The 21,811-nt window shown below is 44.0% G+C and overlaps 2 protein-coding genes across 5 annotated transcripts in view; both read left to right on the top strand.

Annotated features, from left to right (window-relative positions):
• Window positions 1–21,811, top strand: part of LOC122551460 (sentrin-specific protease 2-like) — a 425,299-nt gene that overhangs the window by 224,766 nt on the left and 178,722 nt on the right. The window lies entirely within an intron of this gene.
• The window catches only part of LOC122551888 (insulin-like growth factor 2 mRNA-binding protein 2), a 147,202-nt gene continuing 127,333 nt past the window's right edge, over window positions 1,943–21,811 (top strand). Inside the window, exons 1-2 of the mRNA XM_043694461.1 lie at window positions 1,943–2,143; window positions 4,640–4,700. Coding sequence (XP_043550396.1) covers window positions 1,972–2,143; window positions 4,640–4,700 — 233 coding nt within the window. The 5' untranslated portion in view covers window positions 1,943–1,971. The remainder of the gene's footprint in view (window positions 2,144–4,639; window positions 4,701–21,811) is intronic.

The following is a 21,811-nucleotide window of genomic DNA, read 5'->3' as shown; positions in this document are numbered from 1 at the left end:
GCTGAAACTTTATTGCTGGAACAGCACAGCAGGTCAGGCAGCATCTAGGGAACAGAAGATTCGATGTTTCGGGCACATGCCCTTCTTCAGGAATGGAATTGGAAGCACACTAGCTTTCGGAGCGACGCTCCTTCATCAGGTGGTAGTGGAGGGCTCGATCGTAACACACAGAATTTATAGCAAACATTTACCGTGTGATGTAACTGAAATTATACATTGAAAAATTGATTGTTTATTGCACTGCTGAGGAGCTCTAAGAAATGTCAAAATTCCAATGTTTTTGGGTTTTTTTCCCTGCAAAGATCGTACAAAACTGATTTAGAACCTTTGTATGTACTTGCAGATGATTATTTATACAAAAGGTATATTTTTGAAGCAAAAAAACTGTCAATCAACATCAACACATACAGATCAAACAAACAAAACCAGACAATACTGGAGTTACACAGCAACACCAAAATGTGCAAATAATACACACTGGTCTGACTCATCCCCTATACCTCAACATGGAGTTCCTAGATGACCAATATCTTCAATTCTAAGCATGACTGCTTCTTTTATTGGATTGTCCCTCTGGGAGAGTGCACTCAAACAGGTTATTTATTGATGGAATTGCTATGTGTGGGATCTTGCTGTGTGCACCGAGAGCTGACACAAATTCTCCAGACTCACCTCGGATGGTTTTTGAGGCACGACCTAAACACATTTAAGGGATGATCAAAACAAAAACTGAGAAGGTAACGGGGTGGGGGACTGGTTGGGGTTTATTTTGGTTGTTGTGGTTTGTACTGAACTGGGTTCGTCCATCCCAGGTTAGGGGTGTCTTTTCCCTTTCCGTCTCTTTCAGTAACTTCCCGAAATTTGCTCAGTGGGATCTATGGGCAACTGATCTGAGTGGACGGCACCTAACACCATGGGGGGGTGGGGGGTGAGGGTGGTGTGGTGTTAAATGTCCCCCTCAAAAATTCCTGCTAATGATATCAGCTGCGAAACGTGTTGCAGATTCAATTCAAAGATGGTCCGGTTCCACCAGCACCTTCATTTCCAAGTGATGAATTCTGTCTCCGATCGTTCATTAACTTTGGGTTGGGCCAATTCATGGACAGTGATTAAAAATATTGGACTCTTTTGCCCCTATGCCTGAAATCCTCAGCTTTCCCTGAGTGGGTGAGCCTAGGGTGGACGGGCCCTTGACTCCAAAGAAGGGTTATGTTGAGGGAGGAGGAGATAGGGGAATGGAGATAAATCTCTCCATCAGGGCCTTGCTTTTGCGATTGCTACACTTTATCCATACAGATAGTGAAACAGAAACACAGACACACATAGACACATACACATGCACACAATATAGAAATCACAAGCAGACACACTGAGACATACACATATAGAGATCACAGGCAGAGACACAGATACAGAGGCAGAGTCACAGAGGTGCACAGAGATCACAGGCAAGCACAGAGACAGTCACATAGAGAGAGTACAGGCAGACATGACACAGTCACAGAGTACAGGCAGACAGACATACACACAGATTACAGGCAACCACAGAGACACAGTCACAGAGTACAGACAGACACACACAGACCACAGGCAGACACACATATATGAGACCATAGAGACATACATGATCACATGGAGACCACAGGCAGACACAGAGACACACACATTCACACAGAGACCCTCTCTGTCACTGATTTCCATCCTCCTGGTATCTTTGCAAAGCACCACGTGGGCTCCAATTTTTTTTCTCTGATATTTTTAAGTCTGATTTATTTAGAGGCGGTGCTTAAAGCAAAGGAGCGTCGTAAGCGACAGTTTGAGTCCGGGACTCGCTTAGCTTTTGTCTCTCGGTGCGGGAGCAGTTGAGTTGTTTGGAGGCGGACTTGTGTGTGTTTCTGTGGAATAGGCAGAGACAGGGGAAGGGAGGGAGGTAGGCCGGGGAGTGGGGGTGGTTGGTTGGTTGGAGAGATCATGAACAAGTTGTACATTGGCAATCTGAGTTCAAGTGTCACCGCCGCCGACCTCCAGCAACTGTGCGAGCAGAGGGAGCTCTGCATCGGGGAAGTCCTCCTCAAATCCGGCTATGCCTTCGTGGATTGCCCCGACGAGAACGCGGCGATTAGAGTCATCGAGACCCTGTCCGGTGAGTGCTGTGGGATCTTCCCGTGCATCTGGAGGAACAGCATACACAGAGAGAGAGAGAGAGAGAGGAGGGCTGGGTTGTTGCCTCTATAGAGTTCTCTCACTCTCCCCAGAGTGAGCTTAAAAAGAAGCTGTGCAGAAGCACCCACCACTGGACATCCAACTTTTTATTTTCGCGTCCCTGTTATTTATTTCTCTGGCTGGCTGGAGGCAGTTGAATGTGTTGGAGCTCTCCCTGCACCAATCCCTTTTGTTTTGTTTTTGCCCCTGTCTATTGCTCACACTTTTAGGACCCTCCAAGGTGGGGGAACTCAACAAGCAACTAGCACATGCATCAAAAAATGCATCTGCTCCAATCCAGAGGGGATTCCCAACCTCCTCGTTGGAGAGTGAGGGAGGAGGATGTTTTTGGAGGAAACGTTGATGCGAAGGGGGTGGGAGGGTATTGGTGTATCACCCTCTCTTCCCCCAATCATCTACACACAACAGAGAGGATGAGGACTTAACTTTCCCTGTTGGGGGACAGTGAGGAAGAGATGGTTGATGTGAGGGGAGGTGGATACTTAAGATGTCTATCCCTCCTCTTGTTAAATATAAAAAACAGAGAGACATGAGTTAGATTCCTTGTTGAGTTGAGTGAGGGGAGGAGTGTTTGAGGAGATCTGTCACTTTTGTACACACAGAGGGACAGTCAGCCCTCCTGGCTGTCTCTGTTTAGATATTTGAGCAAGTGAGGGAATGATGTGTAAGGGTGAGGCAGGGGTACTGGAGGTGGTGTATTGCCCCTTTCCCTGACTTTCTCTCTTCCTCCCTCTCTATCTTCTTTCTGTTACCCTCCCTGTGTTGGTCAGGGAAGGAGGAAGGGGTGAGGGTCTGGCATCTGAGGGTTACATGATGGAGTTTTTTTTTCCATAAACTCTTGCACACAGACACACAGGGAGAGTCCAGTCCCCTGTTTCCTCTTCTCTGTCCAACCCCCCCCCCCCCCCCGTGGTTTGTGAAGAGGTGTGTGTATGGGGGGTGTCTGATGAGGGGTATTTAAGGTGTTTTATTACCCCCTGTGAATGAACACACACACACAGAGGAAGAGCCCAGCCTAACCCACTTGTTCCCCCTCCCCTCTCTTTTCCTCCCTGTGTTTGTCTGGGTCTGTGTGGGTGAGAGTGGAAGGGGTGGTGTCGGAGGGGGGTATTTGAGGTGGTTTATTACCCCCTGTAAACACACACACAGAGGAAAGAGTCCAGTCTGGCCCCCTGTCCACTCTTTGTCTACCTCCCTGTGTCTGGGTGTTTGTGTGGGTGTGTGGGGTGGAGTGTGCTTGAGGAGGGGTATTTAAGCTGGATTAATACCCACACACACACACACTTCAATCACACAGAGGGAGAGCCCAGCCCAGCCCCCCCTGTCCCTCTCTCTCTCTCTCTCTCTGGGTGTCCGCGGGGTATTTTTCCTGGATTTTTTTCCTCTGATTTTATTGATGGGAGCCGGGAGGGGCTGAGCCCCAGGGGACACCCGTGCCCTCCTCCCCGGGGGGGCGACCCGCTTTTTACGAGGTGTCCCGGCCGGGGGTGCCCGGGGTCCGGAGTGAGGAGAGAGGGAAGGAGGAGAGGGGGAGCGAGGAAGGAGGGAGAGAGGAGAGAGAGAGAGAGAATGTGTGAAATACTGACGGGGGGAAGGGAAGGGGCTGCAGAGGGAGAGAGGAGGGGACCCTCATCCTAAATACCCCCACCCCCAGGGTTGGGCGGGGGTGACAGACAGCACCCCCACCCCACCCTTTACCCCAGGGTAGGGGGGCTCTCTGTCTTGACACACTCTTGCATATTGAGACTCACATACCTGTCTCCCCACCCTCCCCTTCACCTCCCCCACCCCACACTTCCACACTGCAACAACCTTTTATTTTAATGTTATTTGAAATTCAAAAAAGCGGGCTAGCTCTCAAGAGCATGGCGCCCCCGTCCTTCATTTTGTTAATCAAGAGTGTTCAGATCTCTCTCTCTCCCTCCCTTTCCCACACACCTCACTTTTTTTTCATTCTTTCCTCCACACACCACCCCTCTCCCTTTCTTTCTCCTCTTTGACACATGGGTCTTCTTGTGTCTTCTCCCCCCCCCCTCCCATTTGCACCTTCTCTCCCCTTTTCAACAGGACAGTTGCATTTCCACTCATGCCTCCTTCCCTGGACTGCTTTCACTTTCAAGCCCCTTCAGATGGAGGGGCATTTAAAAAATATATATATCCTAATGGGGTAATGGGAGGGATATTTTATTTTGAGTGTTTTAATGTTTCCCCCCCAACCCCTACCATATTTAGTTCAGGAGAAGTTGCCTGCCTGGTTTGAGGGGGGGAGGGGAGCAATAACTTGTTACAGTGGGATTGGCAACATGCAGCTGTTACATTTCGGCTCCCCACATGTGGGACTCTGTCTCACTACCTAACTCACTCCTTTCAAATAAAATTCAATTTATACTCATTGTTGTTTCTTTTTCAACTTCAGGCAAAGTGGAGCTTCATGGCAAGGTGATTGAAGTCGACTACTCTGTCCCTAAAAAGCAGAGGTCAGCCTTTATATCGACTCACTTTTTTAATTTCTAAATGTTTATTGACTCTGCTTCTGTCTTGTTGAGTGTGTTTGCTACCTCCTTCCCTTGTCCCATGTAACGACAGCACAACTATGCAGATATTCCTTAAAATGTTAGATCATTTTGAATATTTATTACCTGCAAGTTCCCAATAGGTTTGAAATAGATGCATGTTTAGTTTGCAATAAATGGCACCATACATGTTGATGATAGTATTGCAAGAGTGAAATATTAATTTGCAATAAATAGGGCCATGTATGTTCTCACTACTAATATTGCAATAGCGAAACCTTTTATCGCTTGTTTTAAAACCCATTTGAATTAAAATTTCAAAATTAAATCATATTTTTACATCTGAAAAGAAAATAAAGCACCTTTTTGTAAGAATTGACAATCAGTTAGGTTTTCATTTTTGGAGTTTGGTGTTGTGCAATTTTCTGAAAACCCTCTTTTTTTTCTAAGAACAGCAATCTGAACCTAACTTTGTATCTTGTTAATTTAAGATTTGTTTTTCTCAAAAATGTTCAATGATTGATGTCAAAAACATTTAAATTATATGTTGCATATTCTGATTGCAAATTAGAAAGACACTTCCCCATTTCCTTCCTTAATTCCTCCAAAAGCAAACCTCATTTATTCTATTTTCTCCATTATTCAACAGCAGAACAAAATAAAAGTGCAAATAATGTGAAGGAAAGATTTGAAACTCAATCTAAATCAGAAAGTTTGTTATTTACTGAACATTTTGTGTAGCATATGGTACTTTAAACTTGCTAAGTTTGGCACAGAAAAGAAAGTTGCTCTAACTCTGTGATGCTGGTGCACAATCCCTGATATTTCTTTCTTGAAGAATTTGCATACTGCTCCAGAGAATGCATCCATACTTAACTAAATATAACATTAATATAGAAAAGGCAGAATGTATCAGAACATAGATTCCAAAGGAAAACAAGCATGTTAGATTGAAAAACATGGATAAGGGAAGTTGTGTTGCTTGTCTTTTGGAGGAGAGTGCATTATTGCTTTATTTCATGAACAATGTCAAACGGAAATGCAATGATCATATTTTGAAAAAGATGTATTTTTAAAACCCAGATGGTTGTTGGTGCAGGCAGCCATGTTTACAGTCTACTCTTGATAAGTTGTTTGTTGCTATTTAGAGGCAGTGTTCTGAGGAAGTCAATTTGTGTGTGTGTGTTTGTTTGTGTTTTGTACCATGTGTTGTTCTGATCGATACGCGGGGCAGATGGATTTTTGAAAAGTTGAAAACCGGCATTTGAAAGGAGTGCAGTAGAACACGCCTTGTGTGCATTGCTGGTATGTGTGTGTGTGTGTCAGCCTTTGAGGCACATCTGGATAAATTGTCTTTGCTGAGACTACCGATCCTGGTTTGTTGCTCATTGTGGGAGAGGGGCTCAGTTCTCTGTCTCTTACAGCAGTTGAGTCTTACTCATTTTCCTAACCTTGTCTATGTGTTATATTTTTAATCTGTACACCCACCCTCTGCTGCCTTGTAGTGTATTTCTGAGGAGGAGTGGGAGATGGCAGATGCCCGACAGTATGAATATTTTTCCCTGTTGCACTAATTAGATGTAAACGTGTCCTGGCTTATTTATTTAAAAAAAAAATTAACGCTAGATTGGGGCTGCCAGGCATCCTAAATACTGGGGCCATCGATGATTTTTGCTGCATGTATCGGGGGTGAAATGTGAATTATTGTCGATCCATGCTTGTCTTTGGGGCTAGTAAAAGCAGGGGACTGGGGAGCACCAAGTGCTGGTAATTCTAGTTAATAAAACACTATGTTTTGTGCTGCTGAGCCCTTTTTTGTTTCTTTACAAGTAGTTGTGGAACTTATTCAGCTGCAGAATGTTGTAAACTTTAAAACATCAGTAACACACCCTCCAGGAAGGGAGGTGTGGAACTCCAACTCTGACGGTTTTTTAAAAAATATATACCTTCCAACAGAACAGGAGTGGTGATTTTGTGGTCATCTGTCACCTAAGAAAGTGAAAACACAGCAAATGTGTTAGACAGAAATGGAGGTAATGCAAAGTGTAGGATGAGCTCCTGGTGTATACGTATAGAACATTAGTCATTGCAATGGATTTGTCAATAAGGTGGGCTAACCCCATGCTGAAAGTTTACAAGGGCAATATAAAGTGTCTTTTTGAGAGGAAACCTGTATTGGTGGAGTTTGAAAGTCCTTAGATGTCTGTCCACTTGCTGCAGTTGTTGAAATTTTTTTTTTAGGCAAGAGGAAAAAAATGTATAAAGAAATTAGCAATGCAGTAAAAAAGTCCGAGCTGCTTATTATCTTCAGTTGTAGAAAAGGGAAGTTTACCTTTTCTTTCAGAAAATGTGTGTGGCTGTTCTTCTGTTGTAAACCAAGATGGGCTTGTTTTAACAATTGGACCAAGTTTTGCTTTCTCCCACACTCCACCGGCTACAAGTAGATATCAAGTACACTTATTCCTCCTTATGCCTGTTTACCTGTTTCATACTGGAAGGGAACATTTGCTATTACTAGGTTGAGATCTGAGGTCAGTGTTCAGTGGTGTTGCTTGTCTGTTGTTGGAAACTTCTACATTTGTGCAGTAGATTTTCCTTTCCTTGGCATGATAGTGACCTGGAAGAGACAGAAAGAATGTCAATGGATTGTGACAGAGAAGGTTCAATGTTGCAGTGGAAGACACTAATTGGGGAGCAAACCCTTCTTGTTAAAGTTTTGAACATACTCAAAGGTAAAAGACAAAAATAGTCAAAGAATACATGATAATGCAATAATGGTGATGGATTTAGTGTGTAGAGCGTAATTGATTTGTTAGTGTAGTTCCCTTTGCAAAATCACGGGGAAAAGAAATCAGTAAAGATAGATTGACAATGTATTTTCTCTTAAGTTAAGGATTCAAATGGTTTTGAGATTCTGTGGCTTTCCCCTAAGTAAGAAGACTACTTCACGTCTCCACCATTGTGAGCTGTGGTGTCACACTGAAGGTTTTGAAAGATTTCATGATGCATCTGCATGAGAGGAAACGCAGCAAAAATTAAAAACCTGTTCAAAAGATAATTACTTTCTTCTCAACCCTAACAGAAGCTGATGAGAGCAAACTGCTCTAGCAGGGTATGCTTGGGGTGGTGGTTTAAAAAAAAGACCTTTCTTGATCTGAATTTCAGTTTCTAAGAGTCTGGGGAGTTGTTTTCCTGTGGCTGTAATGACACAGTAGGAAGGTTATGTGGCAGCCCTAAGATGTCTTTATCTTGCTGTACTTTGTTAAGAAGTCAACTCGAAAGGGTACAAACTTGTCACAGGTTGTCCGATTACTGGGAAAAAAAAGGTTATAGAATCATCAAAACCGTATCTGTTCCGGGATGCTGCAGGTTTTGTGTTGTTATATTTTCTGTTGCTCTCCTGACAAAACTGTAGTGAACAACTAGTTGAGTAGTGGAGAATAAATGGCAGATTTATGTGCATTCTCTGTTTTCTTGGTTTCATTTATCCTGATGTCTCAGTTTCTTTGGAGTGTTCAATGCCCAGTATTATTGACAGGCAGTTAATATTTAGAAATAATCGATGTAGAAAAACTTCCAGGGCTTTGAGGAAAGGCAAGACTGTGGGATTAATCAGGATAGGTTTCTCGATGAGTCAGCAGTGACAAAGTGGGCTGAATGGCCTCTCTGAGCTGTAGAATTATGGGTGCACAGCCCAGCCCAGCCCAGCCCATGACTCATTCTAGTTGCAAGAAGGAAGGTGTGTGTGTTTATAAATCAGAAACTAAATCTATTCTTTCTCAATCACCTGGTTTTGAGTTTTGAGTATAACCTTTTTGAGGGAAATCAAATTGCACCTTTTTTTTAACAAGTAATTCTTGGTGCCCTACTTCGGAGCAATGGAAAGCGCCCGAGTATATAAGTACAGATTTTGTCCCTTCAAACGTGGAGCTGTATTTGGCGAAGCTGTTTGAGTTTCTCTGAGTACTGTTTCCAAATGTTACATGCTGCAAATCTGTTGGAGTAATTAAGGGAATGGCACAATGAGAGTGTTGGGACCTCGGCATGTCCTCTTCCATGATTTTGTTTGTGTGATCATGTGCTGGTATAAGTAAGATAAAGGACCCTGGGATCTGTGTACAAATTCACCATGCTGGTAAACTGTTCGTTAGCGTGGTGCTGATATTATCTTGGAACTGTCTAAGCGGTAAAGCTCAGAATTGTCTTGGCTGATAATCGGGGGAGCAAATCTGGTGGGAATGAATGAATGTTGAACCGCTTTGTTTGCCATCAGTTTACATTTGATTTAATCCTATTGCCCGACATTCCCCAAATCCCCATCTCTTGTATATCTGCAACTGATTGAGCCAGTGAGGACCAATGCTAATGGTTCAGCCTTGCCTGCAATTTTCAGTAAACACTTCATTCTATTCCCTCTCCGCCCACTTTGATAAAAGTTTATGTATCATTCATACCTTACTCTTCCCTTAAAGTAAGCCACCAGTGAAGAAAGTTGGGGATGTTACTTTGACATTAAATTGCAACAAAAGTAAGTCGTCCACAGAAAGGAGAAAAGAAATGCTGATGTTGAGCCAGTCTTCTGTGGAGATAGCTTGTCTCTCTCAATATTGAATATATTAAACTTTTTGCCAGATTATTAAGCAGCTATCATTCAGGGACTGCATCAGGCACGAGAGAAGATTATCTCCTACATCGTAAACATTTAGTTACTGCTTTCCTTTTTAAGTGTGTGAATTATTTGCTGTTGGCTGTGAGCAGCACAGAGTAAACAATTAGATTTATGCAAGGGGGGGATGATGACTTTGAGTCATATTTTCTGCTGTCTAGACAGTACTGTCACTTATGTTGAGTGAGTAAATTTGTAGCACATGTCTCCAAAGTGCTGGAGAAAGTTTGCAAGGTTCTGCTTAACTGCGACCAGCCCTTCAGTCACAGATGTGTCCTCCGAGTGTATGCTTTGTGACAATGCTATTGCACGCATGTTTAACGGAAAATAAACTGTACCCCCACCAAGAGGAATTTGTCACTTGACAAACATTTTAACCTAAAGTAAAAAGCAGCAATGAGAGGAACAAAGTGATTAGTTGAATTTGGGGTGGTGTTGGGGGTGGGGGTAAATTTTTAGTGACAGACAGTGAAGGTGAAGTATGCTCCAGGCATATGTGCTTTGAGGATCTGGTTTTGTTAGCATGGAATCAAGGAAGAACATTCTGGAAGCATATAGAATAAGGAGGGGGCAGAATTAGTGGTTTCTGGTGGGAGCTGTGCACCTGTCAAAGGCAAGTAACCTACGACTTTCCTCTTTTGCACCTGCAAAAAAAAAAATCAACTTTTCATTCAGATTCCCAGCATTTGTTTTTTTTGGTCAAAAAAAGTTGTTGTATCCACTTTAATTTTCCCCTCTTCATTTATTAATGCTAATTTTGTGACTGATGCATGTGTCAAGATAAACGTTTGTCCTGGGGCTCTGTCCATTCAAAACTTTCTGCTCTCATTTCTAAAGTATTTGTTCTTTCCACAAAACTCAGCCAATGCACAACGTTTAATCAGGTCAAAGTTCATCAATATACACGAAACAAATATAAAAATATTTTTGTGTGCAAATATAAACAGCAAATGCATGCAAATTGATGTAAATTACAAGTTGGAGGGTCTCACCTGTTTGGACTCAGGTGAGGTCAGGAGGATGTTGTGCGGTATGGCAGGAATAGTGGCACAGCTTGTAGCCTTTCACCTGGGAACATGAGATTATTTGTAAATGTGAGCATCAATGTTCCCTGCTTTGGCATTATTTTATCACTAGGTCAGCTGGTGAAAGTCGTTAAATTTTATGGATTGATTCCTTCCAAAGTTTTAGCGAGTGGTTTCCAATATTTGCTGTCCTGTGCCTCTTTTTTTTTGTTTAAAATAAGTATTTCTTTTGTGGTCTGAAATTATTGATTGTTTTCTCATTCATAAAAACGAGTTTGGAAAGTGCTTAAGCAAGCGCTGAGTTAATTGGGGCGAAGTGCTTGTTTCAGGTCTTGAATTGGAAATACTGCTGTTTATATCTGATATGCTTTCACTAGTTCTTCAAATAAAATGGAGATAATAGCTTATAAAAATATTCCCCCCCAAGTATTTGTCTTGCTCCAAGCGCTGACGTTAACTGGAAACTGAGAAACAGTTTGAGTTTCGTTAATAGGAGAAAGTCAAATGTGTCAGAAGAAATTCTGCAGCAAATTGTAATTCTCAAAATGACTCACTACAGAATGGACAGGTTAATTACTGGTTGCTTTGCGATTGTGTTTTGATAGTTAGGTGTATTTGGATACTGAAGGTGTAAAAATAGCTGCTTATTTGAAAGATTTTTGATATTTTTTAAATTAAGAAGGATATCCTCCAATGGAAAAAGTGACAATCTTCCTCATTTCATTGTTATCCATTGCATAATTTAATTTTGGGTGAAACAGAACTTTTATTTCTCTGTATAGTTTAAAAAAAACTTCAAGTGAAAAGTGAGGCTTGCTTTTATTTATTTGTTACAACGCTGCCCGTGTACAGAGAAACAAAATTTTCTGATTCAAAATTCAATGAAATTTTCCCCCATTATTTAGCGGTATGTTTTTGGTGATGATTCTTCGGGTTTTTGGTGAAATCTCTTGTTTAAACAGACTTTTCAAGCAGCAGACCATGCATTTTCACCAAAGTATGTCCCCCTTTAAGAGGGTACGTACAATGGGTGTGCACAAATTGTAGAATGCAATAGTCATAAATGTGATGTTATGCTCACTGAAGGCTCTGTTATATTTTCTTCCATGAATTGTACGACAACGCATGAGTTGTTGAACTGCCAATTTTTCAGACACTAAAATCAAACTGAGAGCTTATGCAGAAACAATTACTGCCCCTTCCCTTTAGCACCTCACAGCTGGGCTGCTGAGGAAAGGTAATATCTGTGTGTGGTTCAAGTTATTTTGTAAAACGAGTCAGTGGAAAAGGCTAGCTCAGTCAGGTGCAGTATCTGAAACTGGAACAAGATTTTTTTTTAGTTTTATTTCACTCGTGGGATGTGGGTATTGCTGGCTGGCCAGTATTTATTTCCTGTCCCTAGTTGCCCTTGACAAGGTGATATTGCACTGCCTTCTTGAACCATTGTTGACCCACAATGCACTCAGGGAGGGAATTCCAGGACTTTGACTTTGCAACAGTGAAGGAGTGGCGATATATTTCGGTGTCAGGATGGTGAGTGACTTGGAGGGGAACCTGCAAGTGGTGGTATCCCCATGTGTCTGCTGCCCTTGACCTTCCATATGAAAGTGGTCCTGGGTTTGGGTGGTGTAATCTGAGGATCTCTGGTGAATTTCTGCAGAGCAAGTATTCAGGTTTTTGGAATTTATCTTCTCCAAAAGTGCCTTGTTGGGGACATGGAGTAGGGGATAACTCTACTCTTCTTGCTCCTGTACAACTGGTACTTCCCAAAACAGAAAATAAACCTTGTCAGAGACAGAACACCATGTTAGGAAGAGCAGCAGACAGTATTGTCACATGGCATATAGGGGACTGCGGGGGTTTGTTAGGGGAAGAGAGAACTTCACTAGACATATGACTGCAGGATGAGGGCGGTGAAATGGCACTATAGTGCAGAAGAAGCAAGATTGGAACATTCACAACTGAACTGAAGGATAGCAGATTGGATAAGGCCAGATTGTTGAATGATGATTTGGAGCTGTACATGAGAAGAGCCAGTTCAGATTGATATACAGCTGTCACAGTGAGTGTTTCAATGGGCATTCAATGTGCTGTACTGGTGGGAGTAGGTCTATCTCTGTATAACACTGGGGTACTGTAAGAAGAATGCAGTTTGGCTGTATATAATACTGGTGTGGGCGGAGAGATGTCACTGTGTATAATTGGCGGATGCTGGACTTGTGAGGCCAGTCTGTCAGTCTATAACACTGGGGTACAGCACTGGTGGTGATTATTTTGTCAGTGTATGACACTAGGATACAGTACTGGTGAGGACAGTGAGGTAGAATACAGGCGTGGAAAAGTATGTCAGTGTAAAACTCTGGGGTATAGTGCTGGTGGGGACCGGTGTGTAACTGAATAAAATTAGGGTAGAGTATGGGTGGGGTCTGGTTTGTCTCTGTACAGCACTGGGATATGGATAGATGTCACTGAACTGTCACTGTATAACACTGGGATACAGTAGTGGAGCAGAGATCGACAACTGTATAACAATGGGGAATATCACTGGTGAGCACAGGTATGACCTGCTATAACAGTTGGGTGCAATACTGCTGGGGACAGATAAACCATAGTTTATCTCCAGGGTACAGTTCTGCTGGGGGTTTCATCTGTCACTGTACAACATCGTGCTGTTGGGAAAAGGTCTGTCTCTGTAGAATACTGAGCTGCTGTATTGGTAGAGACGGACTGATACAGTCTTTGTATAGCAAAGGAGTATAATATGGGTGGAGACAGGTCAGTCTCTATCACCATGGGGGTCCAGTGCTGGTGGGGACAAGTTAGTGTGATTTACTGATGGAGACATGTTTGTCACTGTATAACATTGGAATACAGTAGTGTTCAAGACAGGTGAGACAGTGTATACCACTGGCATACTGCACTGGTGATGCCAGGTCTATCCCTGTACAGTATAATAATGGTGCAGTTTATTGGTGGGGAACCAGCTGTCACTGTATAATCTTGGATTACAACACTTGTGTGGACAATCCTATAGCAGTGCCTTACAGTGCTGCTGGTGGTGGTTTTGACACATAACAATGGGGAACAGTACTGGTGAGGACAGATCTGTCATTGCATTACACTGGGGTGCAGTGCTGGTGGGGATACACCTGTTACTGTAGAGCAAAGTGCGGTTGGGGACAGGTGTGTCTCTGTATAATACTAAGGTACTATAATAGTGGTGATTGGTCTGTCGCATTATAATACTGGGCTACTGTATTGTTGGAGCTAGGTTAGTCACTATCACTATGGGATACAATACTGGTGGGGACAAGTCAGGCCCTGATTAATACTGGTATGAATTACTGATGGAGACATGTTTGTTACTGTATAACACTGGGATGCAGTACTGTCCAGGAGAAGTGTGACAGTGTATAACACTGGGGTACTCGTGTCATCAGGTCTGTCCCTGTATAATAAAGGTGCAATTCACTGGTGGGGAACCTCCCTGTCACTGAATAATCTTGAGTACAACACTCGTGAGTACAGATGTATAGCAGTGGCTTACAATGCTAGTGATAGCAGGTTTGTCGCTGCATAACATTGGGTGGACAGCACAGGCAGGGACCAGTCTGTTACTGTATAACTTTGGGCTACAGTGCTGGTGGGGACACTTCTGTCACTATAAAGGTGGGATACAGTAGTGGTGAGAACACATCGGTCATTGCATAATACTGGGCTGCAGTAGTGGTGGGGACAGGTAAATCCCTGTATAATATTGGGGTGTAGTATTGCCGAGGGACACATCTGACTTTGTACAATAGAGTGCTGCTAGTGACAGATCTGTCTCTGTATAACACTGAGATACTGTACTGGTAGAGACAGGTCTATCACCATATAACATTGGGCTACAGTACTGGCGGGAACTGTCAGTGTATAATACTAAGATGGAGGACTGGTGGGAACAGGTCTGTACACCAGTGGGGTAGTATGCTGGTGGGGACAGGTCTACAAATGAATAACAGTGGGGTAATATAGTGGTTCGGACAGGTCTGTCACTGTGTAGCAATACAGTCCTGTACTGCTCAGTACAGGTCTGTCAGTGTAGAACACTGGGGTACAGTACAGATGGGGACAGGTCTGTTATTGTATAACATAGTGTTACAGTACTGGTGGGGATAGGTTTGTCACTGTATAAACACGGTGTTATGTGCTGATGAGGACAGGTTTGTCCCTTATAACCGTGTGGAGAAAGTGAGGACTGCGGGATGTTGGAGATCAGAGCTGAAGAGTGTGGTGCTGGAAAAGTACAGCTGGTCAGGCAGCATCTGAGGAGCAGGAAAATCGACGTTTTGATTATAAGCTGATGAAGAGCTTATGCTCGAAATGTAGATTCTCCTGCTCCTCGGATGCTGCCTGACTGGCTGTGCTTTTCCAGCACCACATTCTTGACGCATATAACTGTAGTACAGTCCTGGTGAAGACAGTTCTGTCACTGTATAACACTGGTTTGGAGATGTCTGTTGGGTTCACTACTGGTGGGGCGAGATCTACCACTGTGTAATACTGGAGTAGAGTACAGGTCATGACTGTTCTGGTACTGTATAGCACTGGGTTACTTTGCTGTTGGATCAGGTCTGCCACTGTATAACCATATTAGTGGGGACAGATCTGTCACAGTACAATACTGTGGCAAAGTACTGGCAGTGTCAGGTCTGTCCCTGTATAACACGGTAAGGTGAGGACAGGTCTGTCACTGTGTAACAAAGGTGTGGTTTGCTGGTGAGGAACCAGCTGTCACTGTATAATCCTGGGTTACAACATTCGTGAGGACAGATCTGTAACAGTGGCTTATAATGTTGGTGGTGGCAGGTTTGTCACTGTGTAACATTGGGGTAAGTACTGGTGAGGGCCCGATTGTCATTTTGCTTTTTTTTTGTATATCACCCTATGATCTGTATGTCCATGCTTAGGCCTGTAGTGCTCATAAACAAAGATTTTCACTATACTTATGCACGTGTAACAATAAATAAATCAAATCAAAGTCATTGTATAACCCTAGGGTTACAGTACTGTTGGGGACAGGTCTGTCTGCATATAGTACTGAGGTACTGTACTTGTGGAGATAGGTGTGTGTGTAGCACTGGAATATTCTATTAATAGAGACAGGTCTGTCTTTCTGTAACACTGAGTGACAATACTGGTGGAGACAGCTCTGTCAATTGTATAACACTGAGGTTCTGTGCTGGTGGAGACAGCTCTGTCATTATATAACATTGGGGCGCAATACTGATGGGGAAAGATAAATCACTACATAATATCAGGGTACGGTACTGCAGGGAACACAACAGTCATAGAGATGTACAGCATGAAAACAGATCTTTTGGTCGAACTTGTCCATGCTGACCAGATATCCTAACCTAATCTTAGTCCCATTTGCCAGCACTTGACCCATATCCCTCTAAACACTTCTCTCCCTAGTTACCCTTTTGTCCTTAATGTACATGTAAAATCCCTTTGGAGTACTGTTAGGGGCAGGTCTCTCTCTGCCTAACAGTGAGGTACTGCACTGGTGGGCATAGGTCTATCATGAGTAGCTGTAATGGTAGAGACAGGGCTGCGTCGAAAATGTGGTGCTGTAAAAGCACAACAGGTCAGGCAGCGTCGGAGGAGCAGGAGAATCGACGTTTCGGGCAGAAGCCCTTCTGTTCTATCACTGTATATCAATGGGCAACAGTACTGGTGAGGACTGGTCTGTCAGTGTATAACGTTGGGCTACAATAGTGGTGGCGACAGATCAGTCAATGTATAACACTTGGAGTACAGTATTGCTAGAGACAGGTCTTTCACTGTAAGTCACCGGGGTACACTGCTAGTGGAGATAGGTCTGTCACTGTGTAACACTGGGGTACTGTTTGCGGTGACAGGTTTGTTCAAGTATAACACGAGGGTACAGTGCTGCTAGTGACAGATAAATTTCAGTATAACAATGTTGTCATAGGACAACAAAGTGCATTTGGGGACAGGTCTCTCTCCCTATTATACTGACATACTATACTGGTGGAGACACGTCTGTCTTTGTACAGCACTGGGGCATTTTACTGGTAGAGACAGGACCCTCACTGTATCACACTGGTGTACAGTACTGATGAGGACAGGTCTATTAGTAAACAACATTGAGTGCAGTACAGACAGGGAGAGGGTTCACTATTATAACATCGTGGTACCATAGTGGTGGGGACAGGTCTGTTACTGTATAACACTGGGGTACAGTACTGGTGTGGGACAGATCTGTTACTGTATAACACTGGGGTACAGTACTGATGGGGACAGGTCTGTTACTGTATAACACTGGAACACAGTACTGGTGGGGGACAGATCTGTTACTGTATAACACTGGAACACAGTACTGATGGGGACAGGTCGGTTACTGTGTAAAACTGGGGTACAGTACTGGTGGGTGAAAGACCTGTTACTGTATAACACTGGAACACAGTACTGATAAGGACAAATCTGTTAGTGTATAAAACTGGGGTACAGTACTGGTGGGGGACAGATCTGTTGCTGTATAACACTGGAACACAGTTCTGATAGGGACAGGTCTGTTACTGTATAACACTGGGCTGCAGTACTGGTTGGGGACAGATCTGTTACTGTATAACACTGGGGTACAGTACTGATGTGGACAGGTCGGTTAGTGTATCGCTCTAGGGTACAGTTCGGATGGGGCAAGTCTGTTACTGCATAACACTGAGGTACAGAACTTGTGGGGATCAGATCTGTTACTGTATAACACTGGAACACAGTATTGATGGGAACAGGTCGGTTACTGTGTAAAACTAGGGTACAGTACTGGTGGGTGAGAGACCTGTAACTGTATAACACTGGAACACAGTACTGATAAGGACTAATCTGTTAGTGTATAAAACTGGGCTGCAGTACAGGTTGGGGACAGATCTGTTACTGTATAACACTGGGGTACAGTACTGACGTGGACAGGTCTGTTACTGTATAACTCTGGGGTACAGTACAGATGGGGCAAGTCTGTTACTGCATAACACTGAGGTACAGTACTTGTGGGTATCAGATCTGTTACTGTATTACACTGGAACACTAATGGGGACAGGTCTGTTACTGTATAACACTGGAATACAGTACTGATGGGGACAGGTCTGTTACTGTATAACACTGGGGTATAGTACTCATGGGGACAGGTCTGTTACTGTATGACACTGGGGTACAGTACTGATGGGGGACAGATCTGTTACTGTATAACACTGGAACACAGTACTGATGGGGCAGGTCGGTTACTGTGTAAAACTGGGGTACAGTACTGGTGGGTGAGAGACCTGTTACTATATAACACTGGAACACAGTACTAATGGGGACAGACCTATTGCTGTATAACACTGAGGTACAGTTCTGATGGGGACAGGTCTGTTACTGTATAACACTGGGGTAGAGTACTGGTGGGTGAGAGACCTGTTACTGTATAACACTGGAACACAGTACTAATGGGGACAGACCTATTGCTGTATAACACTGAGGTACAGTTCTGATGGGGACAGGTCTGTTACTGTATAACACTGGGGTACAGTACTGGTTGGGGACAGATCTGTTACTGTGTAACACTGGGGTACAGTACTGATGTGGACAGGTCTGTTACTGTATAGCTCTGGAGTACAGTACATATGGGGCAAGTTGTTACTGCATAACACTGAGATACAGTACTTGTGGGGATCAGATCTGTTACTGTATAACACTGGAACACTACTGATGGGGACTGGTCTGTTACTGTATAACACTGGAACACAGTACTGATGGGGACAGGTCTGTTACTGTATAACACTGGGATGAAGTACTGGTGGGGGACAGGTCTGTTACTGTATAACACTGGGGTACAGTACTGGTGGGGGACAGGTTTGTTACTATATAACACTGGGGTACAGTACTGATGGGGACAGGTCTGTTACTGTATAACACTGGGATGAAGTACTGGTGGGGGATAGGTCTGTTACTGTATAACACTAGGGTACAGTACTGGTGGGGGACACGTCTGTTACTTAATAAAAAATGGGGTACAGTACTGATGAGGACAAACTACAGCTATATAACACTGGGGTACAGTGGTTGGGGACAGATCTGTTACTGTATAACACTGGGGTACAGTACTGATGTGGACAGGTGTGTTACTGTGTAGCTCTAGGGTACAGTACAGATGGGGCAAGTCTGTTACTACATAACACTGAGGTACAGTACTTGTGGGGATCAGATCTGTTACTGTATTACACTGGAACACTACTGATGAGGACAGGTCTGTTACTGTATAACACTGGGATGAAGTACTGGTGGGGGACAGGTCTGTTACTGTATAACAGTGGGGTACAGTACTGGTGGGGGACAGATCTGTTACTATATAACATTGGAACACAGTACTAATGGGGACAGACCTATTGCTGTAAACACTGGGGTACAGTACTGATGGGGACAGGTCTGATACTGTATACCTCTGGGGTACAGTACTGGTGTGGGACAGATCTGTTACTGTATAACATTGGAGCACAGTACTGATGGGGACAGACCTATTGCTATATAACACTGGGGTACAGTACTAATGTGGGACAGATCTGTTACTGTATAACACGGGTACAGTACTGATGGGGACAGGGCTGTTACTGTCGAACACTGGGGTACAGTACTGATGGGGATTGGTCTGTTACTGTATAACATTGGAACACAGTACTGGTGGGGGACAGATCTGTTACTGTATAACACGAACACAGTACTGATGGGGACAGGTCGGTTACTGTGTAAAACTAGGGTACAGTACTGGTGGGTGAGAGATCTGTTACTGTATAACACTGGGGTACAGTACTGATAAGGACAAATCTGTTAGTGTATAACACTGGGGTGCAGTACTGGTGGGGGACAGATCTGTTGCTGTATAACACTGGAACACGTTCTGATAGGGACAGGTCTGTTACTGTATAACACTGGGGTACAGTACAGATGGGGCAAGTCTGTTACTGCATAACACTGAGGTACAGTACTTGTGGGGATCAGATCTGTTACTGTATTACACTGGAATACTAATGGGGACAGGTCTGTTACTGTATAACACTGGAACACAGTACTAATGGGGACTGGTCTGTTACTGTATAACACTGGGATGAAGTACTGGTGGGGGACAGATCTGTTACTGTATAGCACTGGGGTACAGTACTGATGTGGACCGGTCTGTTACTGTATAACACTGGGGTGTAGTACTGATGGGGACAGGTCTGTTACTGTATGACACTGGGGTACAGTACTGGTGGGGGACAGATCTGTTGCTGTATAGCACTGGGGTACAGTACTGATGGGGACCGGTCTGTTACTGTATAACACTGGGGGGTAGTACTGATGGGGACAGGTCTGTTACTGTATAACACTAGGGTACAGTACTCATGTGGGACAGATCTGTTATGTATAAAACTGGGGTACAGTACTGGTGTGGGATAGATCTGTTACTGTATAACACTGGGGTACAGTACTGATGGGGACCGGTCTGTTACTGTATAACACTGGGGTACAGTACTGATGGGGACAGGTCTGTTACTGTTTAACACTAGGGTACAGTACTGGTGTGGGACAGATCTGTTATGTATAAAACTGGGGTACAGTACTGGTGTGGGACAGATCTGTTACTGTATAACACTGGGGTAGAGTACTGGTGTGGGACAGATCTGTTACTGTATAACACTGGGGTACAGTACTGATGGGGACCGGTCTGTTACTGTGTAAAACTGGGGTGCAGTACTGGTGTTGGACAGATCTGTTACTGTATAAAATTGGGGTACAGTATTGATGGGGACAGGTCTGTTACTGTATAACACTGGGGTACAGTACTAATGGGGACCGGTCTGTTACTGTATAACACTGGGGTACTGTACTCGTGGGGGACAGGTCTGTTACTATATAACACTGGAACACAGTACTAATGGGGACAGACCTATTGCTGTATAACACTGGGGTACAGTACTGGTAGGGGACAGATCTGTTACTGTATAACTCTAGGTACAGTAACGGTGGGGGAGAGATCTGTTACTGTATAACACTGGAACACAGTACTGATGGGGGACAGGTCTGTTACTGTATAACACCGGGGTACAGTACTTATGGGGACAGGTCTGTTACTGTATAACACTGGGCTACAGTAATGGTGGGGGACAGATCTGTTACTGTATAACCCTGGAACACAATACTGATGGGGACAGGTCTGTTACTGTATAACTCTAGGTACAGTACTGGTGGGGGAAGAGATCTGTTACTGTATAACACAGGAACACAATACTGATGGGGACAGGTCTGTTACTGTATAACTCTGGGGTGCAGTACTGGTCGGGGACAGATCTGTTACTGTATAACATTGGAACACAGTACTGATAGGGACAGTCTGTTACTGTACAACACTTGGGTACAGTACTGATATGGACCGCTCTGTTACTGTATAACTCGGGTACAGTACTGTGCAGGAAATGTCTGTCACTGTATAATTCTGGAGAACAGTATTGGTGGGTAGGTCTGACTGTTATAACACTGCAGAGCACAACTGGTGAGGACAGGGCTGTCACTTTATCACTCGCATACAGTAATGGTGTAGACAGGTTTGTCGCTGTACAATACTGGGATACAATACTGTTGGGGACAAGTCTGTCACTGGATGACCCTGGGGTACAGTACTCGTGGGGACATTCTTGAGATTGTGTAACCCTGGGGTACAGTACTGATGGATACAGGTCTGTCACTGTATAATACTGGAGTACACTACTGGTGGATTCAGGTCTGTGCAGCCAGGTCTGTTACTGGGGAACAGTAATGGTGGGGACAGGTCTGTCACTGTATAATACTGACCTACAGTACTGGTGTGCACACATCTGTTACTGGACAACCCTGAGGTACAGTAATGGTCTGGACAGATCTTTATAATACTGGGGTACAGTACTGGTGCGTCAGATCTGTTTTCTGGACAACTCTGGGGTACAGTACTGGTGCAGTCAGGTAGGTAAAAACAATGACTGCAGATGCTGGAAACCAGATTCTGGATCAGTGGTGCTGGAAGAGTACAGCAGTTCAGGCAGCAACCAAGGAGCAGCGAAATCGACGTTTCGGGCAACATGCTGATTGATGATGTCACTTCTGCTCCCATCATGGCCACTCCCACAACCATTTCTGCCCCGCACAATTCCTCATGCATCACACGTGACATCACTTCCGCCCCTTACATCATCGCTGATGCCACATGCTCAGTGGCTTCCGTCACCCCTACTGCCGTGGTCACCACCACTTCCGCCCCCACCAGCGCCACTCACCTGCATTCTGCTGACATGTCCCCCACAGACCCCACTGTCACTATCCCCACCCCT

Source organism: Chiloscyllium plagiosum, chromosome 7 (genome assembly GCF_004010195.1).
Source record: "Chiloscyllium plagiosum isolate BGI_BamShark_2017 chromosome 7, ASM401019v2, whole genome shotgun sequence".
Classification (NCBI taxonomy): domain Eukaryota; kingdom Metazoa; phylum Chordata; class Chondrichthyes; order Orectolobiformes; family Hemiscylliidae; genus Chiloscyllium; species Chiloscyllium plagiosum.
The sequence above is the reverse complement of the archived record's forward strand: the minus strand, read 5'-3'. Positions and strand labels throughout refer to the sequence as shown.